The 27,449-nt window shown below is 44.4% G+C and overlaps 1 protein-coding gene across 2 annotated transcripts in view; it reads right to left on the bottom strand.

The window, feature by feature from the left end:
* The window catches only part of LOC143208351 (prolyl 4-hydroxylase subunit alpha-1-like), a 214,685-nt gene that overhangs the window by 75,312 nt on the left and 111,924 nt on the right, over window positions 1–27,449 (bottom strand). For both annotated transcript variants that reach the window (XM_076422738.1, XM_076422739.1), the window contains one exon: window positions 4,963–5,170. In XM_076422738.1, the coding sequence (XP_076278853.1) occupies window positions 4,963–5,150 (188 nt within the window). In that variant the 5' untranslated portion in view covers window positions 5,151–5,170. The remainder of the gene's footprint in view (window positions 1–4,962; window positions 5,171–27,449) is intronic.

The following is a 27,449-nucleotide window of genomic DNA, read 5'->3' as shown; positions in this document are numbered from 1 at the left end:
TTTCCGCTGCTAACGCTATCTAAAAATGTACAGACACGTTTAAACAATAACTGCAGAAGCCACGGCACAAATATTAGCATTTAATTACCATTAAATTTTCAACGGCAAGGTAAAATTTCCTCGCGGCGAAAAATTACAATTTTCACGCTTTATGGAGTTTATTACATCTCCGCTGTTACCAATTATTTTTGTTAACAGTTTACGCAAGGGAAAAAAACCCGAGGCAATGTTTAACAGTGTCCCGTAATTGTTATATCAAGTTCAATGCACAGCGAGTTTATGTTTATCGATAAATAATTACGACGGTCTCGGATGTTTGGATTAAGGCAGTTCGTCGCGCAATTTTCTGCGCACTGGGAGTGGGATTTCGCGAATATAAAAGGCGGTGCGCGATCCTCAGCCTTCAGTTCTCACCGGGGTTTTTGACCAGGTGGATCTCCCTCCTTTCATCCCTTGATCCTGGATCTTAATGATCAAGTTTGGGGGTGAGTCGAGGTCCTCCATAATTCTTTTCTTCTCCCATACAATTTAGTACAAGTTTTTACTGATTTTAGGCAAGTACCGTTTGCCTAACTTTATTCATTAAATACTAATTCGCGAATCTAGGGCGCAGATATCCGGAGTTTAGGGACGAACAATTTTTCTACAGGATAACAGCGAAACTCCTCGTAAGCTTTTTAATATAGTCTAAGAACTTGTACGGCCGTAGTCCGGAAAACTTTAACTCTTAATCCTCCCTTTCGTTTCCTGTGATATACTAAACCGGCGCGACTACTCTTACTTCCCCCTTTTACTTCCCGAAACTTTAGATCACGATGCGAAGACTTGTAAAACTCGGGAAATTTTCGGGGGATCATGGAATCGATCATGGAACTCGGAATATTTCATCGAGTCGCTGGAATATGAACGAAACTTTGAAAATTTCTACGATAGATATTCCTTTGAACGATTTTTCAATTCCATCGTATTGGCAATCTGTATCGACGAGTCTCCCTCCTCTTTCATGACAAAATCCTGCCACTCGACAACCCAGAGCTATTTAGAACCGAAACCAATTTATTTTCTTAAACAGCCTAAAGATCATCTGTAACTTGAAATTGATTGTAAAAATTCGAGCAACTCTTCCATTGATTAAAAATAATCCTAAAATAACTGGCACTTTATTCAAGCTAGATTAAAGTTACGAAAAAATGAAGAAAACAAACGTAATTTACTAGAATTACAAAAGTTTGGCGACCACAAGCGTCTCAGGGATCGGATAAAGAGGTGCACAGGGCGACAGGGGACAGCGTCGTAGCTTGCCGGAAGTAATTACACCGTTGGCGGATTAAAAATAGAAGGAACAGCGGCGAGTCCCGGAAATATTGCACCTGCAGGGACGAGATCGCGGGGGAGCCTGGTTTCCTCGAGGAAATTCGAGATAGGGAAGCCTGTGGTCCGGCCCGACCACGTTCTTAACGTTTTTCGCCTAACCCGCCGCGCCGGTCCTCTTGCTCCCCGTTGGCCTCGAAATGGCCGCGGCGGCATCGGGTATCGAGTCTGGCAACGTGCCAAATCACACCCCGGGGAAGATAGAAAAAAGCAAAAAGACCGTAACAGAGAGGCCACCCCTGGCTAGAAGAGGATGAAAGCGTCGGGGAAATCTCTTCTGCATTCCTAGCCGTATTTTTTGCTGCTCGCGGAACCCATCGAAATTCGGTCGGGACACGCCTTCGAATATGAAATCGGCGAGCGTGTGTCGGCTAGCATGAAATCGGTTGGGCCTAATCGAATTGAATCGCCGCGCCGCGCGCCACCCCGCCCGAAACCACCACTGTATTAGGTCGCCGAAATTATCTATATATCGCCCGACTACGTTCCTGAAGTTGGCGCGCTTTAATATAAACGTGCAGAAGTTTTTTAAAAGAACGGAATTTGTTGTTGAGTGTGCAGATAATGAAAAGCAGTGTTTTCTGTTATTTGCTGAATTTTGGTATGTGGTAGTTTTCCTTGAAAATCTTTAAGACAGTGAGATATACGGTTTCGACATCCCAATGTTTACAGAAAGATGAGAATGAATAATTGAGAAAATGTATAAGTTGTGTGGATTGTTTCAGAATGGCGATTACCAGAAGCTGGAAAGGACGGATTCGGAGAGATGAAAATCGCCCAGTACATTGAACCGCCATAGTATTCTCAGTGAGCAACCCTGGGACGTAAAATTATGCCAGGCTATTTCTAAGGGTATCATCCAATAGTCCGGAATAACCGATAATCCGGTGCAGCACCGAAATCCCTTTCCGCCACGCCGTCGAGCTTCCGCTGTGTAATTGCCCAGCCGAATCCACGAAAATTTACGAACAGGTACTCAGCATTAACGTCTCGCTATAATGTTACCCGTGTTTAATATCCCGCGATTAAGTCTAGCCTATTCAATTAATCATTGCAACGCGTAAACGACGGTCCCGTGGAACCAGTGGCCGACAGCGCGCTCAATTTTCATTGGCACTTATTGTTAGTTAGTCTCGCAGTTTCTTCACCCCAAACAGAATTATTAAAAAAAAACAAGAACTACGTGTATGCTTTGCAAATTTATACATAATGTGGTAGACTGATTTATTTTTACTATCGGTGCGAATGATTTCATAATGAAATTATCATTAGAATGAAATATTGTTCACCGGATTCACCGGAAACCAGAGTACGATACGCGTTAAAAAGAAAATAAGAGTCTCTCTGGTCGGCGACTCCGTTTAAACGGAGAATATCCGAAAGAAAATCAACCAGACGTTTTGACGCGGCGGCTGTGAAAATATTTTACTATCGCTGCGTGACGTTCGCATGAACGGGCCGGGCCGAGTCAGGCGACTCTGTATTTTCTTCGGGATCTTACGTTTCCAATAAATTTCGACGAGTCGCGGAGTTCTTCAGCCGAGAGGAGAGATCCTTTTCTCTCTCTTTTTTCTCTTCTGGTAACGGAGGTTTCTCGTTCTCCGCGGATATGAGAGATCCTAGGTCCTTTGAGTGCTTGTCTTTGACACGGTGATATCCTCTCGGCTCGCGCGACCTCGAGTTTGCGTCTGAATGAGCCCCAGGGAAATAATTAACGGCAGAGAGCGAACCAGGGAGAGGGAGAGGGATAAACAAAGTGGGAGGCAAATCTGGGAAGAGGAACTAAATGGGAGAAGCGAAATGGAGAAGGAGGGTGACCTGCAGCAGCGATTTCTAATATTGTATCAAGCTTGATATGTCGCACAGTCGGCTGCTATTTCACCCGAATGGTCGGAGAAAGTCGATATGAACATTTTTTTTACTATTCGACGTAGTTAACCCGGCAGTGCCCACGTGAATTTCTGAAACGAAAGTATCCACGCACGTGGGGTGCTCATGGACCTCCAGTGAAAACTAATATTTCTACTTAATGTTTCATGTTTATTCTTACATTTACGTATGATATTTTTGTTAAAATAACAGTGTAAAATACATATACACCATTGTATTCATATCCGCATCAAAAAATTTTTGCCAAGTTTTCTTCTTTTTAATGTTTTTATCACATCAATAATCGTGGTGGACACTGCCGGGTTAAAGGTCTGAAGGATAAGACTTTGGTTTTTACAAAATCACTGTTTTATACGGTTTTATAGAAATAGGAAGGTCGAGAGAAATGTAGTAATCGAAAAAGAGATTCGGCAACCTCGGCGAGAGATTTGTGGGGAAAAGGCAGCGAACGGTGGCAATGGTAAAGTCCTCGTTAGCAGCGTACCGTTCGAAGAAGAAAATTAACTCGGTCACCGCGACGAAATGCTGGAATGGATTTCGGGTATATACGGCTTTGCGGATTTTTGCTTCTCTTGGTCCACGCGCTCGAAAAAGTTAATGCAACGCGAGCGCGCACGCGCAGTCCGACTCGGCCCGGCCCGGTTCGGTTTTCGACGGTTTTAATCCCCGCGAACCGGGGCAATTGAAACGCGAGAGCACGTTTTGCTTGGCTCCTTTCTCTCTTACTCTCCTTTGCCACTCGATCCTTTTCGGTTCAAACGAGACCACACGCGTTATTTTTTTCCGGCGAGTTTCGTTTGTGTGTAACGTCGCCGTCGCGTCGCGCGTCGTCTAAATTAGGTGTAGATTCGGTATGAAAATGTATTTAATGCGCGCCTCGAGTTTTTCCCCTTGGAACACGGCCCGACGGATTTTAAGGGCGGCTTTTTATTGACCGGAAGTTTGCTCGATGTTATAGTGAGTGAAATTAAAGTTGCCTGTCTGCGATAGCGCCGCGCGCAAATTAGTTAATATTACGTCTGATGATTTTACGGCGTTGTTGCCGTAACCAGGCGTATGAATACGACGCGACGCCCGTTAAACTATTTTTGTTCTGTTCCTCATCTCGCCCGACTGTAGAAATAGCGTAGATAATCTCGATGCTTTAACGATAGTTTCGGATTTTAGGTTGGATCGTATGGACGTTCGCGATTGGCAAATTAGCGGGGTTTCGTCGTCGTAAAATCAGACGAGATTCTGCTGTAATTCAAACTTCAGAATGCGACGCGACACGTTCGGACATTCGAACCAGACGAATTAAACAAACGTCTCTGGTGTATTGTCGGTCGAATAGACAACAGCACGTTCGGCCACAATTATGGTAAATCTACTTATACGATTTCAAATCAAACACCGTAGAAATATCATATTTAACAGTTACCATCAGTTACTAATCAATTGTTCCATTGAACAACGAAGAAGAATCAAAATGAAAAGCAGCGCTGAAAATCTCGGTGATCGAATTAATCTCTAAGTGATTGGATGATCCTGATGTTCGACTTTCTCGGATGAAATGGGAGAAGCGATCGAGGACTTCGATGTTCGATAGATTTAAAGGAGAGACATTGAACGCACCCGCGAATTTAATTCCGTAGGACTGGCACGAGAGCCGCGTAAACGTCGTCGCAGAAATAGGACAGCAATCGGAATGGTAAGACTCACTTTCTGAGAGTGGCCAGACGCTCTTCCTGCGCTTTAATGTAGCCGTTGAGCGTGTCTATGAGAACCGCCTCCGTTTCCAGCAATTCCTCCATATCCGCCAGCGCGGTGTAAAGCTCGCCGCTGCATCCTGGCAACGCTATCACCGATAAAACCGCGACCGCCACCGTCAACATTCGTCTGCTCTTCATTCTTCTGGTCGGCGGGAATTCTGCAATCAAAAGAGACGGGGCAACAGATTAGCGGAGGTATGTACGCAGGCATAACGTTCCTGCGAATTCTGTTCGTTCAATCAACATAGACGTACGTTCGATCGAGGCTGGAAAAACTGAGCCTCTAAATTCAAATATTAGAAAAATGTGCTTGTATGTAGAATTGATAGATCGTCGATTTTATTCATCCACATGACAAAAATGAGTGGGTCAATTCAATTTGCTATTTATTCTTCTGGTCGATCAAAATTCTCCAATGATTCAAGCAGAACGGAAAGGTAAGCTTTTAGGGAAAGTATTTGTAGAAGGAAAGCGTGTCAGGAAAATCGTTTATAGCATCGAAGCGATTCGTTGCATCGATTAATCGGCTAGATACATCCGATCGACTCTAGTTTTCTTTTTTCACCCCGTTCGCAGCCCCCTCCCCCACCCACCCGGAAAAGCGACACTAACGAGGATCAAATGAAGATAGATGGCTATCAATTAATCACCAGCCCCGCTGGGAAAAACAGATTTTCACGAATTGATTCGAACGATCGTATTCCTGTGCTCGCCGCGAACCAAGCACGTTCACGGAATTAAGTATCGGTGATTATAGATTTATCGATGGATCCGCGACAAACGATGCGGAGGTGAAAGTCGCAGGAAAGAACGAAGGTTAGAATTCTAAACTGGTCTTCTTTCCTACCGATTGTTTCACCGTTCCACTTTGAAAAATTATTAAGAAAATACTGAATGTACAAAAAATTGAATGTACTAAACTCGACAGTAGATTTCTATAAATTTTCTAGTCAGTAATAGAATGATTAAAAATTGAAGGACAGTAAAAGCTTCGAGAGTAAATTTTTATGCAGTTAAAAATTGACGGCTAGTAATAGCTTTTGACTTGATGGTATGTATAGTGCATGTATAAAATAAAAAATTTAAGAACAGCGATAGTGTTTGATGAAAATAAAATTACCAAACATTTCCGAAAAGTCCCAAGTATCCATTTCGCAGTGGACACTCTAAACGCCATAGTCTGCAAGAGAAATCCTCATAAATTCGCAGACAGATTCAACAAAAATTACATCATCGCTGCAGACTAATTAAAAACTGTGCGCCAGTGAAACTTCGGCACAATCAGCCACTCCGCGTTCAATTTCTCGAAGACTGAATAGGCGGTAGCCGTCTAACAAGGCGAACGAGGAACCGGCTAATAAAAAATGAAATCTTCAAGCCAGACTCGAGACTTAAAACAGCTCCGGCGCGGCGCGGCGCGGCTCGGCGCGCCGCAACAGGCAAGATCTCCCCGTAAATCCTATCCGATCCGATTGTCAAGACTCGCTGTAAATTCAGCAGCCTCGCCACCGCCGGAGATTCTTTCTACCGTGGCGGTTGATTTTTTTCTTTCCTCTCGGCGAATATCCAGTTTCAGGAACGCTGTATTCGACGCGGAAGTTCGATAAAACTTCCGTGATTGCATTAGCATTCGAAGTTTCGGAGCCGGCGCTGTCCGTCTCTTTTTGAGCTGCTCCGGTTCCGCGCAACTTCCCGATAAAAGTCTGCCTCGCCTCGCCTCGCCCCTTCCTCGCCGATTTAGCTACCTCTCCATTTAAACGGACCGAGAATGCAAACGCCGCTGGAGAACGGCGACACGAATCAAACGCAGAAAATTCCGACAACTGTATCTATTTACCTTTGACGAAGTTCGCTCGGCACTCGATTCAAGGAACCTTACAAAAATCACCTTGTACTACGTCAAGTAATTTCCTTCGAACTTCCTGCGTCCCGTTCAATTCCCTTGCAATTATAATATTATTTCGTTGAACTCGGAGAAATGGAACGACAGAAGGTTAAACTACGTACAATGGCTCCAGCAAGTATTCGAACTGTTACAACTTCGTCAAAAAGAATCGTACAAGTACAAATCTGGACTGATTTCGAAGCTTCAAGTGTCCACTTTCGTAATAGATTATTTATTTTGTCGAACATGTTTGTAAATAATACAGAAGAATTCGAAAGAGAATGAAATGAAATTGTTTATGTTAATCACGTTGAGCAGTTCATCCAACATGTTTTCCAAATGATTGGCTCCCGGAACAGAAACAGCTTAATACTGGAAAAACTGCGCAAGTTTTTGTTACTCGTCCATAAGCAAGACAGAAATACAAGTAAACAGATAGGGGGAAGAAATGGGAACAGATAAAATGATCGAGTTTAAGCCACTCATTGTCAGTCAAGCCCTCCCGGCACCGGCTCTTTGAACTTCTACAAAACAATCGCAAAGTTATCGCGGCAGGTATCGGCTACCGTGCTACACACGGCCACCAATACAACTATATTCAGGGTATCGAGGATGGTGCACGCGAGTGTAAAATAATGGTGCGATGCCTCTGATCCTTAGGGGAAAAATAAAACTTGAACCGTTCCAATGTATGAAACATGCTTCGAGCTATGGCCAACATCTACGAGTGTATCTCCGTGAATCACTTCTACGCCGATCCTGAATCATTTTTCTTCCATTTCAGAAAAACGAGTTTAAAAGTTCATTCTAACTGTGTACTTCAATTTTTCATATATCTTTCTAATTCTCATAAAGGCATAAAAATCATGGCCTCATAATTAGACTGCGGATCTTTATGCAATATAAAAAGTTTGTGCATCGGTTGCAAGACATAGGAGCTAAACATAAATTTATATTTTCCACTAATAATTTTAATGTAATGAAAATAATATATTAATACTCTCAAAGTGTTTTAATCTTTTAACTGTTTTAAATCGGGTAACTACTCATTTTTGTCATAAATGCATAAAGTCCGGAGTCTACACATAATTATATGCAGAATAAAAAATTCAAAACTGGAAATTGCGGGCTCGGACGAAGGTCAAGGGGTTAGGACCGACCCAGCCACGGTTGTCGGCGGGCAGAAGATAAATTCCGTAATCGATTTAACTTGTTTGTGCTTGTGTTTTAGCCTGTTTGTCCTGTGCACAGGCTGTCAATGCAGTCCTGTGGACGTTTGTGTACGTCTCGACGAGCAAACTTTCCCGAAGCAGAGAGAGAGCGAGAGAGGGAGAGAGGGAGGAGGATTAAAGTTAGGGGAGCCGAGCGACTTACACCTGCCCGGATCGACGATTTATTCCGTCACGTCGACGACCGATCGGGAACTTCCGTCGAGTCGTTCCACTCGAGCCGTTCACCCCTTTCGACGTCTTTGTTCCCGTTTCACGGCCACTCGAAACTTGGAAAGCGATCGGTCGAGCGCGAGGAAGCACCTCGCGAGAGCTTCCGTCAAAGCGAGGCCAGGACCCGGCGAACAAATTATAAATCTTTATCACGGGGGTGGGTGAGGGATGAACGATCGATTTTTTTCGGGTAAGTTTCGAATAGCTAGCTAGCCGTCCCGATAGCCCTCGAGAACTTTTCGCCTTTATGAAAACGTTTGATCGAGGAGCTGATTGAGACGCTTCGTTTTCGCCTGGACTTTTCAATGGTTTCGGATTAGACGAAATACCAGTCAGTCAATGAATAAATAAAGGGAGACTTTTGGCGATTTCGAAAATTTAATGCAGAGAATTATCCACCTCGAGAAGGGAATTTCATGTGCGAAATAAAATCTTTTTCAATTGTCGAAGAGTTTGTTCTAATTAAAAACTGCTTCTACTACATTTTCTACCCTTTGAGGCTGCATCTTCGTATGTACCTTTCATCCCTCGCAGCGATTATCCGCCATCAAAAGCGAATGTCACGTGCTAAATAAATATATATATATACCTTTTTTCAATGTTCAAAGAATTTATTTTAGCCAAAAAATGATTCTACTTCAAGCTTCAATCCTTTGGGACTGCATTTTTATAATAGCTTTTTTGAAGTTACAAGCAGTTTATTCTAACCAAGAAATGATTCCACTTGAATTTTCGATCCTTTGAGACTGGGGAAAGTGAATACCACGTGCAAGATATTTTCCTTTCAAAAAATAAAATTTTAGATCGATTTAGAATCCCAAGCAGTATAATATTTGTATCTTTTATTCCCTATGGTGACCAAGAGCTGTCGAAGACCAACCAGTACCATCCTTAAATGATTGTTTTTCGATCTCCTATTCCAGTGTCTCATCCCATCAATCATTCCACGGTTTAATTTTCAACCCTCTGGTGCTTCTTTTCTACATTTCATCCCCTATTCACAATACACGTGACAAAAAACCAATAGAAGCGTCACAGTATTTTTATCTATATCTCTAAAAAAAATCGGTTCAAATCAATATATCGTTTCATTTCAATTTCCAACCCTCGACAACGACAACCCTTCGACTTGTATCTCTCATCAAAAGCCACTATAATATTACAAAGATGTTAATACTTCAGTTCTTGAAAAAAATTCGCGAGACCAATAATTTCTTCCATTTGGATTTTCAACCCCTACAGACACCTTTCCCACTTCCCATCCTCTTCCTAAAACACAACTCGTAAAAAACACCATTACAGACCGCGTTTCATCTCGAAAGAAATCTTCCAAGACCGATAAATTATCCTACATCAATTTTTAAACCCTGCAACTCGATTTCATCCTCTACTGCTTTGGGATCAGTCGTCGAATCGCAATATCGGCCACAAAATATTTCACCGTGGCGTGGCAAATAAATAGAAGGTAGAAACAAACGGTGGAAGAGAAAATAAAAAACGAAACGGGGGAAGGAATCATGGTTCTCCTATTGTCCGTTCGAAGAGGGGGATGAGGCGAGGGTGAGTCTGAAGGAAAAGGAAACGGGTCGCGCGATGGGGGCGGAGGAAGCAGGCGGCCAAGGACCCTTTAACATTTTACGAACTTTCGGAAACGGCTCTTCTTCGGTCTCAATGGTCCTTCTTCAAGCTTTTTCATCCGAGAAAAACGGGGGGTAGGGAACGAAGGGAATCCCGTCGTCGACGTCGGGCAGAGAGACACGTCTCGCGGAACAAAGGCGTCGCGACGCGATTGCGAGCCGATTGGGAAAAACACGTTTTTCCTGGACGATCTGAAAACGAGGCCGTACACGCGGTTCCGCGAACCTGTTCCGCTTCCGAGGTTAATTCAATCATTTCCCCGTAATTCGCCGTGGCTGACCACACTTTGACCAACACTCGTTCCACTTATCCCGGTGTCCATCTAATCCTGTGGTTAGGTCACTCTGTCGCGGTCCACGATTAAAATCGCACGCTAATCACGTTCCGAACTGTTGCTGCCGTCCAATTCGCACTATGTATACACCGCTGCGAACCGAGCTTCTCTCGCACACGTTCGCTGCAGTCGATCAATCGCAATCACGACCCTTTTGTTGGACGCTTCTTAAACCTTTGCAGGATTATCCTCGCTAGATTGTTCTTGATGTACGATATTACTTGCAGTGAATCGCAGTAACATTCGAAAAACTTGTAAAAGGATCACTTTTTTCAATATTCGACCATACGCCTTGGATCTTTTGAAAATTCAAGTTTTTGTGAAAACCTCTTCTGTTTCTCCGTTAACCCCTTTTCGTATCATCTTTTTTTACCGTTGCAGTGATTAAAACGTCTTTATCTCCAATAATGTCAGAAGAGAAAAGAAAGGCTGGTAATTATTTAGAATTTAGAAAGAGGCATTTCTCTTCGATTTTGATGAAATTTAAATACGTTATGCAGTTTGACATTTTGAACAACTTTTTTCTTTTCACATACATATAGGGGGGTCGCTTTTAGTTTTCGAGATATTCGCAAAAAACTAGTGCTAATACTGTATCGAATTTTCCGTATCGTTGCACGCTCCGTGGCAACGTAAGCCTGTTCCGGCGTACAGTGGTCCGGATTGAAGAAGTTGGTGTCATTTTGTTATAACTTTTGAACAATTAGAGATATCGCAATGAAATTTTCACCAAAAATATTTAAAAAATAGTAATTCTTACTTAGGCATAATTAAATATTTTTTTGCATTTGTTATATAAACAATAATTTTTACTAACTTTTCATTGATATTTTTTATTGAAAAATGAATTGTTCAAATATAGTTTTTCAACCCTTTTTTTTCTTGTCGTGAACAATAATTTTTAGTGTTGGTCTTCATCTTTAACACATAAAAGAGTGCTTTCCTGTGTAAAAAAAAGAAATATTTTAAAATACATATTGCGACTAAAATAGTACTAAAATTATATTCAGTCAATATTACCACAAATAAAAAAGTAAGCTAATAAAATAAACATACCATAATTTGTCTTTCGTGATCATCTATGATGATCGATTGCATTAGTTAATTAATAACTCTACTACCTCAGGATTCAGTATTTTAGGATTTCTTTTACATGTTAATCTTAATTGTGACATGTACGGGTCAGATGTTAACAATAATCTCAAAGAGTTTTCGAACGCTGCACAAGGTTTCAACGATAGAAATAAATGCAGCGAGGTCAATGAATCAATGAAATCAATCAAAAAATCTGATGATCAATGAATATCAATGAAAAGTTAGTAAAAATTATTGTTTAACAAATGCAGAAAATATTTAATTATGTCTAGGTAAGAATTAATATTTTTTAAATATATTTGGTGAAAATTTCATTGCGATATCTCTAATAGTTCAAAAGTTATAACAAAATGACACCAACTTCTTCGATCCGGACCACTAAACTGTGCGGCGCGCCAACAGTCTATTGGCCGACTGTGCCAACTCGGTTGTTGAAGGAATTCCGGCTGTTGAAGGAATTTTGGGACATCCTGTATACATACATATGTATGTATGGTGAGCTTTCAATTTTGAAAGACTACTCCTGAATTTTCGTATGCGTGGTCGGGCTCTCTCCCTCTCCCTCTCTCGCGGATATCTCGAAAACTAAAAGCGACCTCCCTATATGTGAAACGGAAAAAGTTGTTCAGAATGTCGAAATCTATAACATATTTAAATTTCATCAAAATCGAAGAGGAGTTCCTTTTTCGAAATAATTACCAAGAAAATTTATATTTGTTGTATGACTTTCTCATTTAAAAGGAAAGGCATGGCTCGTTAAAATACGACAAGAAGTTAAAAACCTGCACCTGTATGACGGAAAAATTCGATTTTCTTCTGTTGGAATGCTGTCGATAACATTTGGGGTGCAGACACGAGGTTGACGGCGCGCGACGCGGAGCGGCGATCGCGACATAGTAAATTAGTTCTTCCGGTTTCCTCGAAAAATCCGATAGAGCCGAGGTGTCGGAGGGGTGGGGGTGAAAGACGGCCAGTCTCGGAAATCTCGGTGAAAGGACGGCGTTAATTAAGCGCCACCCCGGAAGAATGGCCGCTCGAGGAGACCACGAGGCGGCGAATTAAGGTGTAAAAGGGAGAGAGAGACAGAGAGAGCCGGCCGCGGAAAAGGGACTCTGAAGAAAAAGCGAAAGGAGCGTGAACGGCTGAAGAATAGGTGAAGGGGGTGTGGAAACAGGGGGGAGGGGCATCATGCTCCCCTGTGTGGGTAAAAAGAGCAACGAGGGTTGGTCGGTTTCGGTCACCGGCCACTTCTCCACTTCGCTTTTTCACCTCGACGCGCCCGTTTCACCTTACCACACTCTCTGAAATTTTATTGAATAGCACATGTACATTTTCAACACGTTTCTTTACATTTTAGTATGCAAAAAAAGAACACGAAGCTTTTTCGTGACGGTATACTAGATACAAACGGTAAAAGGGGAGCATTATTTACTGGGAGAAGCAGCTCGGTGGAACAAAAGAAATGATCATTTTTTGTGTCGGGAGCACGCGGGACCGTGAAATTTCTTGGTACACACGCGCGGAAGTTTCGCAGAGCGATTCCTCATTCGCTGCTGTGCGGTGCGACGCGGCTCGGCGTTCGTCCGCGGGCGGAAAATAATTAGCGGGAATGAAATCACGGAAAAGCGGTCGAATAAAACCGTGGCAAAACGACTAGCCGCGCGTCAAAATATTGAATGGTGGGTTTCGCGGAGGCGAATCAGTGTGGCGGGTCCTGGTCCCGGCTCGGCCCAGCCCGGTTTCGTTTCGTTTGTGCAAGCGTGACTCGTTCGGCTGTGAGCGAGCGGCGTATCCAACAGTCTCCGTTTCCCATCGATGAAAATAAAAAAACAGCGAGCCATGGGAGATGGTACGTACATATCTACCCGAAAAAAAGAGAGAAGGTCTCTTTGTGAGCGAGGGGGTGTCCCCTCCCCCTCCATTTTTTGGCCAGAAAATCGTCGACTGAAAATACACGTAAACAACGGCTGCTCGGAAAACGTCGGCCGCAAAGGAATTATTTGACGGGAAACGCCTGGGGAATAGGTGACGCGGGTAATACAGTCTCGAATATCACCAGCTCAGAAATTTCGAATTCACCGCCGCCGCGCCGTTCTCCTCTTGTCGTTCTTCGTTCGCGTAACAAATGTGATATTTTTAAAAATATTTTTCTTTGCCGCAAAACCACGCTCTCGTGTTTGCGAGCGACATTTTAATGAACCTCTCCCTCTGAATTCTTTTCTTGATGGTCTGCACACAGGAAAGAATCATAATAATGTTTTTAACGCGGGAACCAGCGGGTCTTTTTTAGAATTTTTTGAATTATGAAATTCTCTTTGGAAGAAATTATTGGCAGAATTTGTACATTATGTCGACAGCAACGAAAAGGGATTTTAATGAGATCTACACTCGAACAATGACCAACAACGTCGAATTACTTAATCGTTGAAAGAATCTTCTCCGTAATTCTTTCTCGGAGGTTCCCAGCAATCCTCCGTATAATCGTATCATTCCTTTGTAACCGATTCCATTTAAAAAATGTGCAGGTCGGAGCTGTTTTTGATCTTATCCCTCTAAATCTGCTCGGCTTTCCTCCTATTAATTTGCAACAAATCTACGGACCGAGGAAAACGTTTCTCGGCCAGCGGCAGCTCCTATTAAACTTCGTCAAACAGAATCAGCCTGACACTCGTAAAGGAGTCAGGGAAAAAACGGAGAGGAAACAGGAGACCGGAATATCTTGCACGGGAACGAAGAATCCAAAGAGAAAGAGAGAGAGAGAGAGAGAGAGAGAAAATAGAAAATAGAAAGAGGGAGCTAGCCCCTTAACAAACTGCCCCCACAGTGAAATTTTCACGTGAAAGTTTCGCGGGTTCTCGACGGATTTTCGCTTTCTCGTCTCGTCTCCTCTCTCGCCCATTCTTTCTCTCCTTTCCTCATCCTCGTCGTTCACCCTTTCTTTTCTTTTCTCTCCCTTGCTTTCTTTTTTTCGCTTCAAACTAGTTGTTCGCCGTGAATTGTTAACGCGACAAAGAGATTAAGTGCACGGACGCTTAGCCCACAGTCAATTTAAATGTTTCTCCTCCTCGCGATTTAATTTCCACCCTTGCCTTTCGTCTTTCCTCGAACGCTTTGTAGTACATTTTACTTTCAGCCCTCGCGCTGCGAAAACACAAAGAGGATCCTCGCTTTGTCCCGAACCGTCGTGTGTCATGCTTTGGTCTGCCGATCTTCGCGCAAAATAAAAATTGTCTGAGGTGATTACGTCGATCAAACGTTCGGCAAAAATGTATTTTCTTTCAGAAATGATTTACACGCATCATTGTTCTTCAATTTCAACGGAATTTGTTCGTGTAAATATGTTATTAGAAGAGATAATTGGAACCGCGAACTGTAAGAAAGAATTTTACGCACCCTCTAAAGCGAATTACTACAAAAAGTAAGTACAAAGAATCATAAGAATGACAGTAAAAAAGAGTGCTATCATAAAATAGTACTAAAAACAAAACATTGGTCAGGTATAGAAGAATTACGAGGAGAAGTTTCACAAGTATTACGAACTGACAGAGTGGGTGTCTAAAAAAAAAACGTTGGCTCGGAACCTTAGTTATTCTCCTCTCTTCTATTAATCTATCCTTGCATTCATCACTTCTGTTCGCAATGATTTCATAAAATAATTCGAGTCAATTAGAAATGCAATTCTCGAAACCAGCAAAGCGACAAAATAATGAAAAGAATACCATCGAAGAAAGAACGAAAGAATTTGATTAGATCTGTATCCCGCTAATAAAAAGTCAGCATAATCCCACCACGGTTCAACGAGTTCTCCTAAGAACCGCCGCTAAAAAAGCATCTCTGGTTCAGCAGTGATATTATCTCGGAAAGTGTCTCGAATAAACGTTTAGGTATACCGGTAAGTTTTCCAAGCTCTGGAGACACACAGAGTTTTTCCGCAAGTGGATACACCGCCGGAAACGGTTCCAAATAAGCCGGGTCCAAGAACTGAAGGGAAAGCCGAAAGATCCGACGAGAAGCTGGCGTTAAATAAAAACGAAAGGAAAATTGAAGTCGCCGCGCCGCGGTGTTCCAGGATTCGTTGGAGCACGCGGGAAATCCGGTAGCTCGGAGTAAAAAGTTTCGCCGTGGTCGAATCGGTGAACGCGGTTCTCGCAAAACCATGCTACCTCGAAGAAAACATATTTTCAGGATGGTTGGCAGTTATTTCCTCGCGGTACGGTGGTAGGCGGTTTAGACTCCGGTGGCGGAAAAACCGTCGCGGAAAAAGCCGAGAGTCGGTAAAAAGTTGGGAAAGTCGAGGTTAACGAGTTCGAACAAGCGGAATTGGATGACACGGGGAACGACGGACGAAGAAAACCGGAGGAAAACATAAGGGGAGGGAGAGGGTGAACGATAGAGAGTGCTATAGAGAGAGAGAGAGAGAGAGTAAAAGAGAGAAAGAGAGGGGGGTTGGAGGATCATCCGTCCTGAATTAAATTGGCCGCGGGCAAAATGCTCGTGAAACCGTGAAATTACCATTTTGAAGCTCGCGCCCGGTTTCAAAGCCATCTTTTTACACGATCTGACAGCGGTTCCCCTATTGGTGACATTCGTGTCTTTTCTATTATCGTCGACCTGCACCCCCTACCTACGGCAACCCCCGAACATCTATAGTCTCGTCCTGACCCGGAATTAAGTTTTTCCGGTATCCGATGCAGCGGTGAATGAACCTTCTCTTGAGATTCTGCCGGGCAAACATAATATCGTGCAGGTTTTCGCTTTAATATAGAAAATATTGCTGTACATAGTCCACCGGTTACTCCGTTACCCGATCCTTAATTTTAGGTAAATTGCTTTTTAATCTTGAACGTTCTAGCGTTTCCGCTAACTGGGGATATCGGTTTATCTTTATCCGAAGAATTAATGAACCTTTCCTCGGGATATAATCCTGGCAGAATGTATTCGATTAAATTCATAAATACGATTGTTGTACGAATTATTTGAGCGTGTAAATAATATGTTGGAAGAATTTCTTTCTTCCGTTAGATAAAGACAAAATAAGCTTAAGCTAGAGTCTAAGCTAAAAAAATTGCGAGAAGCCATAGCGTCCGATCCAATAAAACAGAATCGCTGAGCGTTTCATTATCCCTCGGTAACAGATTACGCGAAATCTTATCAAAGGATTGACGTTTCGGATTATCAGAATACTAAAGTGTACACTGAGATTACGGGATTAGTTTCATAATAAAGAGTTAATAAGCTTTTAGAGCCGGGCGAGTCCGTGGATAACAAGAGAGGAAAGAGAGAGAGAGAGAGGGGGAGAGAGAGTGACACTCATTTTTGCTTGTTGACCGTCGCTTCTTTTTGACAGTTCCAAAGAAAACCCTCGAAATCGCAGGCGAGAAATAATTTACAACCAATTTATTTGAATTATTTTATAAGAAAGAATATCGTATTTTTCAAAATTTTTTGAATGGTGAGACATTCGGGAGCATATCGAATTGCTTCCACAGCGAAAAATCGATCGTCCGAGCATGATTCCGCGTCGAAAGCAGCAGACGTCCGAGCACATCATTATACATCTGACTCCCTTCCCTTTCCGCGAAGTTTCATTTCCATGCCGACTGCAGAGGGTAGTTTGAGCGCAAGTTACGGGCAAAACTCGGAAAAACAAATTATCGACCATCTCTACAATCAATATCGAGCCGCTACATGAACGAGTTCGCAACTTGTCCGAACGTAACAAAACGACCCCGAAGCCGCCCATTCGCTCTCCCTCCCTCTCTCGAGGTTTCGCGGAAAAGAAGAGTTCGGTGCACTTCCTAGCCTTCCTGTTTCACCTTCCTCTTTCTGGAAGACTCTACCCTGTATTCTGCAGTTTATGCACGATCGTAAAAACTTCGTCGTTGAGCGACGCGGGCAATCTTTCCTTCGAGTTCATGGCGATCGAAGATCCAACCGGCCACTCGAACAGCTAATTATTTCTTCCGAGAAACGTTCTCGGCTAGATTCTGTCATCGATACGGATGAAGAAGAATTTGACGAATCGATTCACTTCATAAAATAAAGAATAGAGAATAAATATTTTTAATTATTGAGGAAATGCATTATTCAATCCTGAGACATGGAAACTATATTTTCTATTCAGCTGAGGGAATTTTTTTATTTGCTGGGCCACTTCCAAATGTTCACAAAAGAAGGGTCCCATTTATGGGATTACTCTATTAGTCTCTGGATTTAATGCATTTATGAAAAGTACGATACTTGCAAAAACAAAACTGCAACAAGTACAATTTTACTAAAAAATAGACTCGTTTTTCGCACACATCACGCAGTCTTCAAATGTCTCTATCTCTTATCCCGATTTCTAAAACCGTGTTTGAAGTCTCGAAATTAACCTCATCTAGTTAATTATCCCAGGCACCACGTACAAAAGCTTGCCGGTTGTTTATTTATCGGCAAAGCTAATAACATCCGTTCGATATCGATTTTCCTGGGCGCGCGGTCTGTTCCGCGTGTTTCACTTTCCATCCGCGTTTTGTTTTCTCTAATTTCCCCACCATAATTTTCCTTTTTCCTCCCGCTTTACACACTTCACCCGGTTTCTCTCCTCCCTCCTCTCCTCTCCTATACTCTTCGGATCCCGCAGCCTTCCGCTTCCTTTCCTCGCGGCTCACGAGTGTAGGGGCGTGCTTTTTCCACCTTTTTTCCATTTCCTTCTGCCCACCCACGCACGCCCCCTATTTTCCAGGCAGCCGTTTCGAGGGGGGACGTGATTTACTCGTTGGGTACACAACCGGAGTCGGAGAAAAATACAAAACGGAAATAATGATTTAAGCGTGGAACGCGCGCGGTGTCGATTCTGGGGGCGTCGTTGTTTTTTCGGTTACGGAGCTCCTCCACTCCCACTCCTACCCTCTTGGTTTTTCCGCATCCCGCACACCGGTTTTCTCTTTTTTCAGTTCGTTTTCGGTTTTCGGGGGACTGTAAAATAAAAAGGAACGGGAAAAAAGGAAAAATTACTCGACTCCTGTCGACGGCTACGCGCGACGGCTCTTTCTCTCTTCCTCTCTTCCGCACTCCCTTCTCTCTCCGTTCTTTTTTTTCATATTTCCATTTCACGCAGTTTCCCTAACAGGGTAGCGCAGGATTTTTTTTCAACCGAGTGACGAGTCGCGTGCGATCGTCGAGCCTCGCTGATGCCGCTAAAAGGACGGCTGAATTCTGGAGCACCTGGACAAACTGAGTTTCCACCGAAGAAATGAAACCGCGTCTGGCGGGAAATTTCTGGAGAAAATTTGAAAAGGGCTCCACCCTGGTTCGTCGATGACAATGCGATGTCTGGCACTGACACGCGTCTTATTCCATGGGAGTCGTTCTTTGTAGCGTCGCGGAGAGTCTGGTTTTGATGGTATTGCGTCTCCCTTTTGTTTGATTGAATTCACCAGATCAATATTGAATTGTTATTCATCGAAGAGAGTTCGTTATTCAATGATTTTGCGAGAGACAGGTTGCTGAACAGCCTATACAAAAAATACCTGAAGCAGGCATGGCCAAAAGTAGCACGCGTGCTAGAGATTCTCAAGGAATAGCCGTGAAATACCGCCACTTGTCCCGGCCGCGCGTCTCAATTCCCTTGATTGTCCTATTCCTTGAGAATCCCTAGCTCGCGTGCTAGTTCTGGGCCATGCCTGACTAAAGCCTCAACAAGTAGAAACCTACGAAAGAGAAAACTTGCCCGATGTTCGCACGGAGGACTCCAACTAAAAAGCACGGAAGACTTCGATCATTCGGTCATTATTTAGAAGTTGGTCTTCCTCTCCGATGTTGATAAAATTTAAATATGTTATAGATTTCGAACAACTTCGTTTTGAAGAACTTTTTCCTATGCACATTACCGCCGCTCGATTTTAGTTTTCGAGATATTCGCGAAAAAACTATTGCGAATACTGTATTGAATTTCCGTATACTTGCACGCTCCGTGGCAACGTATGCCTGTCCCGGCGTGGCGTTTGTTTACTTTTTCTCTCTGAACACGCTGGAGATGAGAGAGAAAACAGGGTTTCACTTTGATCACACATGTATAGGGTGAGCTTTTAATTTTGAAAGACTACTTCTGGATTTTCGTATGTGTGGTCGGGCCGGCCGCGGCCCTCCACAGAGGCGCGCGCGTTTCGAGTCGTGAACACCGCGGAACGAGCTAATACAGGTCTCCGTTCCATTCTCGACTTCTGTCGACAGATTTCCATCGATCGTGTACACGCGACCGATGTAATTCCCGGCTGCGTTCCCTTTGAAAGGAAACAAGGCAGAAGGAAAAACGGGGAACTACGTGAACGTGGCAGGGACGAGAAGGGGAGCGTAGACAAAAAGGAGGAAAGAGAGGAGAACAAGAGGAGGTACACAGAACGCTGGAGGAATAAGCCGACGGTGATTGTTCGTTGGTTGCGTGGCCGAAGGTACGCCGCGTCGCATTGTCGTCCTAAGTTTTCAGCGATTGTTTCGGGAGCGGGAGGCGGGGAGGAAGGGGACGAAACCGATACAACGTCCGATGGGGATCGGGAAAACGTCGGCTCCGTTTGTAAGCGAACTCGTTCCTCCAGAACAGGCGCCCCTGTTTCCCTCTTCAGGGAAAATATGGATCTGGGAAGAGGAGGAACACTCTCTCCGGGGAACGGCTTACCGGACGAAAATCGGCGGCGCGCGCTTTTGTTCCCGTGATTTTTATTGCGACTGTCTCGCAGACGCGTTCCGCGGGTTTCTTCCGATTTGACGGCTCGGTTCATCGGAAAATTCGTTGACGATTGAAAAATTCCATTTTTTCTCCTCGAACCCTTTCCTACGCATTTGTTTCGCGTCTGATGGGAATTTTATTCGAGCATCCGTGAAAAACACGTCCGACCGCGCGCGCAGCCGCGATATAATGGACCGCCGAACGATCTTTCGCGATATAATGCGCGCCGAAATTTTCGACGATGTTTTTTTCCCATGCCAGCAGTCCCCCCAACACGACCGGCGCTGCGGATTGAATTTCCAGAGAGCGACGAATGGAGTTTTGCAGATGAACTTTCGGAAGCGGCGTGTTGCCAGTTGCACGAACGCTGCGAGAATGACGTTCATTGTTTTTTATTACGACGCGTTTTGGCCGAGTTACTTGTACAGTGATTTAGAAAATAATTGAACGCGGAAACCGGAGGCAGTTGAATATTTTTTCCGTGGGATATCGTCGGTGGGGCAAACCGCGATTATTGTTTTCGTTATTTTAACAGTTTTTCAAAACATATACGTTATACATTGAAGAAAACCAGCGAGGACATTACGGGAAAAGTACTTGTACAATATTCTAATCAAGTGTATAATTTGCAGGAATATAATGGTATTCATAGGCTAATTTCCAGGGACGGAAATTAAACAGGAATTTACTCGCCTCGGTAAGCTTCCCATCAGGTTCGCAATAAAATAAAAATCTCATCAAACTTGCTTGGTAACAGTGTTGAATATATTTTACAGAGGCATAAAATCCGCGGAGTCTGTCACGCGCGAAACTTTTGCTCTCGCATCGATGGATAGGATTAGAGTTTCGTAATCAGTAACAATTCGCGCGGCGGTGTCTAATCGGGAGACCGGTTTGTAAGACATCGCTAATTGCAAGGCAAATTTAAATGAAACGGGAGGACGTGGCCGGAAGTTTTGGCGCTCGTTTAAATTTCCCACGCTACTTATCGATGCAGCGCGGGCCGAGCTGAAATCAGAAGCTCCGAGGGAACTCCGTAGTTTCCGCGACTAAACACTCCGGGTGTCTGTTGTACACACACGCGTGGAACGCGCCGACGCGCACCCGTGGTATCACTTTCGAAGAAGTTTAAGTTTAATTACTGGCTGATATGCGGCTACGGTCGGGAGCTGTTTACGGGAAACTCGCGAATGACCGCGGACACTGCAACTTCCGAGAGCACCGGGAATGTATTAAAACCTCGTGGAACTTCCTCGGGCTTCTGCCTGGGCTCTGGTGCAAGAAACACCGCGATACGAGACTATCCGATCGAACGAACAGGGAATCATTTCATTTTCTTCACGTGAAATTGCATTCCTCGATGTTCAAAATTTCGTACATGAAAAACAAAATGAACCTATTATTCCTCAGAAGGAACGATCAGTAGATTTGTCTCTTGCTCGGCCCATACATTGTATCTCTGTATCGTCGCGCGTCGTCAAATATGTATCATGGAATCGAATCTGACCCAGAACCTGCGAGGAAACCCGAAGGTACGAGCAGCTAACCCGTCGGAAAATAGAGCAGAGGTTGGTTAACAAGCCGAATCGCCATTGTTATTACGACAGGATCTATCTTCCGTGCGAGCGGACAATAGAGATGCATATATGTATGATACATATAATATTACAACTGTTAGCACAATGCGCGTGGAGTCAAGGCATTTCTGATTCAGCTCGGTCGAATTGAATGCGGGGCTGGTTTCCCGCGCTCGCTCGGCTCCGCTCTGCGCCCTTCCCGTCGCGTTTATTAATATTTTCCTCCGCCGAATAGCAATTTAAATTCGCGTGCCGTTTACAGGGAATTCATTCGAGTCCTCTCCTCCCTCTGCACAGCGGATTCTTCGTTCGGCCGGGTTTTGCACGCGTTTCGAGTGGCATCATAGTTGTCCACGCAGCCCTAAAACCGAAACAAAGCCCTGTCACGAAAATATGACGCGTGTACCCGTAGCGCGCCGCGCCGCGTGTTATTCGCTGGGAAATTATTAATGCCGGGACTCCGGGCCCCGCGGCTGCCAGTTATTGCCGGAACAATTACTTGCAACGCGGCTTGTTTAATGTAATAAGCCGCGGCGATATTCGCGCGAACGCGCCCGCAGTTTGGTAATTTGCGAACGAATTGCGACGGCCCCGGCTACGAAGGTGTATCGGCTCTCGTTCTCCAAGTGTCCGTGCGCCGAACAATTCCGCCCGGCTTGCCCCGGGATTTGTTAATTACAACCGAGAGGGAAAGTTGATACACGCTCGAATTAAATTCCGGACCGTAACTCCAATGAAACTTTCCTACTGAGCCGGAACACGATCGTTCCCGGCTCGGCTGCAATTATTCCGCGTTATTGCGGTTATTGTGCTTTTTACAGCGGAACGGGCCGCGAAAAGTGCCGCGAGAATATACATACATATATCGCGGACTGTTCGGCCTGCTTGAACTGCCTGGAAAAAGGAAAAACGATGCTCTCGCGCTTCGCCAATTTCAGATTTCATTCCGAACGTATTTTCTGTTGAACCACGGATTTTGCGCGAGCGTCGCGTCGGTCACGACAAATTGCACCTGTAACTTTTGTTTACAAGGAGGTGCATAGCTGCTGTTTGCTGGTTATACATATAGGGGCAATGTAGTTTCGATTGCATGGACCTATCGGAAACGAGTGATTTTCCAAAATCGCTGCACCAACGAGACACGTTTTCAGGGAGAAAAGAAAGGAGGTTCAAGTTCGGAGCGAACGAAGGCGATAAAGCCGGGTTCGGGATTGCTCGGAATAAATCATGCGCTCGTTAACTGGCCGGAGGCCCGCCGCGGAGTTATCAGAATTTTCTAACGCGGCGGTGCCTGCAAATAAGGCTGATTTACAAGCCGGCGAATCGATCGCGAGCATAACCCGGTACGCTTACGGCGAGCCCGAGAGCCCGAGCCTCGCCGAACATGGGCATCGTAAATCGCGGCTCCCGGCCCAGCCCGGGAATTGCCAGCCTCCGAATCAGCGAATAAATTCCCGCGGGTCCAACCCTTTATTTATTCAGTTGTTCGCTTATTTATTTAGTTGCAGGGTCGCGGCAGCGCGGCCGGGACGACGCGATGCAACGCGCAGCTCTGCGGATACGCAACCGTACCGCGATCTAAAATTCATTTTCGAGATGAATCCGGAATGAACAAACGCGATACGAGGATCCTAGACGGCCCGCGCGGGAGGATGCGTATCTGCCTGCGAGCTCAGGCGTTCCGGAATTGCAGGTGAGATTCGCCTAACACCGGAATTGCGATCGACGAGACGGGAACTTATAGAATTATCAATATCTGAACCGAAGAGACTTTGGGAATTTTTTGAAACGAATCTGGTAGACGTATTAATCTGAAATTTTCTGGACGTATTTCACGGTCTTTTGCACAGCAGAATAGCAATTTTTCGCGAAGTTGTAGCGAATGCTGCGAAAACGTTGAAACTTTAGATCAAAGTAAAGTAAAAAGAGCCTTCTAATCATTTTAAACCCAAAATGAATAAGAAATAATACACAAGTAAAAATGTGTTGGAGATTGGGAGGCAAAATTTCGATTCTTATGGGACTCCCCAATTTGTGAATCCTCTCCCATCGAAATCGCGTTACAGAAGAGTTGCACCGCACACTGCACTGTACAATTTTCCCCAGCCGGTCCTTATTCCACAGGAACAAGCTCTGGACTGTTTCGCCAGTTTTTCGCGGCAACTTCACCGCGTCCACGAACCTCGAGAACCGACTGCTTCCAGACAACGATTTATTTCCCTATGGATTTACATTCCGCAGAATTTCCTCTCGCTCGTTCCGCAGACTTGCGGTTCTCTTGACTCCTTTTTTTTCTTGTTTCCCTCTATTTTTACCCGGAGAAATGCTCTTCATCTTCGTTGCGTAAGCTGTCGGATATTTTTGCGCTCTTCGGTTGCTTCAGTTTCACAGTTCTATTGCTACGTTCCAGAAGCAGCTCTTTTGTACTAATACAAATATTTTTGCGAACCCTTCTTTGTTTTTTTTTTCAGTTAGAATTTTTCTTCCTTTTCATTCTAGTATTTCTACTGGAATATTTCGGTGAACCTTTTGTTCTTTGTTTTCTCCTTTTTTTCTGTCAACTTTTCTTTCCGCGTCTAACACATATCACTACATATTTTGTCTTTGTCCATTAGGCGACCGGTTTTTCCTCTTCCTGTTTAAACCATATGATATCTCTACAGATCCGCTATCAACTTTTCTTTTTTCCTTTATCAGGTTTTCTTTCTATTTTTATACGCTGAATGCCAGGGGGTTGTTTTTCTCTTTTTTATTGATCCTTCCTCTTCGGCTTTTATATACATATATATCTTGAATACTCAATCCAGTATTCAGTAATGGATACCGCGCTCTCGGGTACGGAATTTTTCTTCCGCAGATATTCTGTCACACGTTCGCATCATTTTTATTTACTCTTTTCTCATTACATTTATCGAACACAGTCGTAATATTGTTATTTTCCTTTCCCTTATACGGACCGATAATACTTGACAAATTTTCTATCTGTTTTCTCTTCTGGATTTCCCAGTTGACTATCCACCCCAACCACCCCCACACAGCACACCAGGCCTTCCAACCGTTCACGTGTATGTTTGTTACGCTCCGTTCACTTTCCTCGACGAAAAATATTTTTCGATGTCCGAGGATTCGAACCCGGGGCCTCTCCGATGCTAGCCGAGTATTCTACTCACACAGAGACTACACCGATAGTCTCTGCTGGTTTTCCATATATGTCTCGTAGCTACACAGGATACCTTTACGTACATTCTAGGTTTTACCTCGCCAAGCATCGGTTATCTACGAACACACCACCGAACGCCGATGCTTTTTGTTACAAAAATGTTTTTGACGTCGCTTCTCCACCAAAGTGCAACGAAATTTATGGCCCGATCTCCTCTTACCTAGATGCACCTCGGATTTTCAGAGCTTTTAACCCCTGGCTAGCTAATTGCTAGTCAAGGAAATCTTAATCGAGTTTTTAAGGACCTTGCCCTGTCTGAGTATTTATTAAATACGAAATCTTTCTATCTTGCACATTTCATGTTTTATTGATCATGTTGATTACTCAGTTTCTGGCGAATTGATTGAATAAACATCATCAATGATGTAATTATAAAAATGATCCGCTGTTCGAGGGTTAAGCATGGTTGGTTTCTCTCTTTTGACAAGTCCCTCAGCGAGACAGCGTCCTAGATTTTTTTTGGGGAAGATTTAAGCTTTTGCAATTCCGTACGCTGGTAGTATACCGTCTGAAAACCTTTCATCGATCCTCTCGGAGCGGCGCGGCGCGGCGAGTGTTCCTCGCCGGTATTTAATACTATTTAACCGCAACTGAAGATCCCCGGTGTGCAAAGGATTAAAGTATCCTCTGCTGTTCGGGGATGCGAAATAGAAGCCTGGGAACTGAATTCCTTCGGCGAAAAGACGTCCGAAATCGGATCGCTTTTCAGTGTTCCCGTTACGTGGAACATTATGGTGGGGGTGTTCTGTCCTTCTCCTTTCGTGGGGGGTAAAGTTGAGGGGGCAGGGGATACTTTGATACGTTCCGACCGGAAAAATACGGTCGAACCGCTAAGGGGGTTAACAGGATCGGGACGCGTTTCAAAGGCCGGTCGGAAGAATTGATCCTGGCCGTTCCGTTCCATTCCGTACCGTTTCGAAATCCCGTTATCGCGTTATCGGCGCTCGGCTCAATATCCCTCCGCTTTTCAAAAGTTGTGCTTGTAACTTCTGCAAAACCGAAAAACGACGTTTTCGTGCTTTGTCAATTGCAGATTTTATTCAAAAATATAAGTTGACCCTTGTGTGGCCACACAACAACCCTGATTCACAGTTCCATTCTCTGCTCGCTAATATATTAATTTATAGTCTTAAAATGAGAATGTGCGCGAATATGTTAAATAGAAGAAGTTTTAAATAATCTATACATGTTGGTTCGATTCGATAAAGAAATCGCGTTATCGGCGCTGGGATCGATATCCCTGGTTTTCAGAAGATTCCGCGCACCCCTTTGAACCGTACACAAACGCCGCGCCGGTTGCTGCAACCGTTTTATCCCGGTTGATAAACGCGTGCATCTCGACGGCCGCGGCCGGTCGTGCATTCGGTGCATTATGCAGCGCGCGTAATACCGGGTAACGCGCAGGCAAATTGGACGTCGAGGGCACATGGAGAAAGGGAGAAACTGCCGGCTTTTGCACGTGTGCACACGCATGCTCGTGTCCGTGTCTTGTTTGTATACCGTTGTGTGCTACCGTGATACAGAGGAAGGAAATAATAAAGCAACACAGCGGGACGCTACAAACAACTGTTGTACGCAAGCCGAGCAATCCTGGGACGCGAAAGTGGGGCTAAATTGATGGTCCCTGGCTGGATCCTCGCATGCGAAATCGCCCAGCACCTACTTTCTTTCCCCGGTTGCTCGATGTTTTCTGTTATCCCAGGGAAATGGACCTGGGAATGTCTCTTCCTCGCTGAAATGAAGGTCCGGTGGATTTCGAGCGGCGAGGATGTTCGTTTTCGGTTGGATGGTTGTTCTTGAACCTTGAATGGTTGTCCGAGGGAAAATGAAGCGGAAGTGGCGTTGAATCCGAGATCGTTGTTTACGGTTGGATAGCGTGTACGCACCTGTTACGTTTCTGGAATTGGGAGACAGTTTTCTATGTTTTTAGGATGTTGATTGGCTCTTTGGATACTCTTGGGTAATAATCCTAAGCAAAACTAGTACGCTACTTTACGGGAGGTGTGTTGTGCTGTGTGCTCGAAGAACAATTTGAAGGAAGAAGCTGAAGTGTTAACCGTCTTCCCCTAACTTGATAAAATTACGGGAAGATCGAAGTTCGCGAAGGTTTCGAAATTGTTCTGCCAAGTTCGAATCTGCATGCACTCTGCAGCGGCGGCGACGTGCGACGGCGCGGCGCGGCGGGCCTGAATTTCGTGAACCGTGCGTGCACCGTGTCAGGCGATGCATCGAGTTTAAGAGGCGCGGCGCGGCGCGGCGCGGCGTGCACGCGTCGAGGCGCCGACATAATTTAGTTAAAAGCGGCGTAATTATGATACACTGACGGGAGACGTTATGTTGGTAAATATATTCGAGCATTCACATTCTCGGGAAGATTAAACGCGTTTAAAGGCACGTCGTCTTATCTTGGAAATTAGGGTATCATTAGGTTAAACGCAACCGGTGTGCTGGGGCTGCGCGTTCCTTCGTTACATCCCGTGGCGTCACGAGATCGCAATCCTTCACTGTTCGAATCGGTCCATTGATGCATTTCGAC

The sequence above is a fragment of the Lasioglossum baleicum genome, chromosome 4 (assembly GCF_051020765.1).
Source record: "Lasioglossum baleicum chromosome 4, iyLasBale1, whole genome shotgun sequence".
In the NCBI taxonomy this organism is placed as follows: Eukaryota; Metazoa; Arthropoda; class Insecta; order Hymenoptera; family Halictidae; genus Lasioglossum; species Lasioglossum baleicum.
This window is presented reverse-complemented; position numbering and strand designations above follow the sequence as displayed.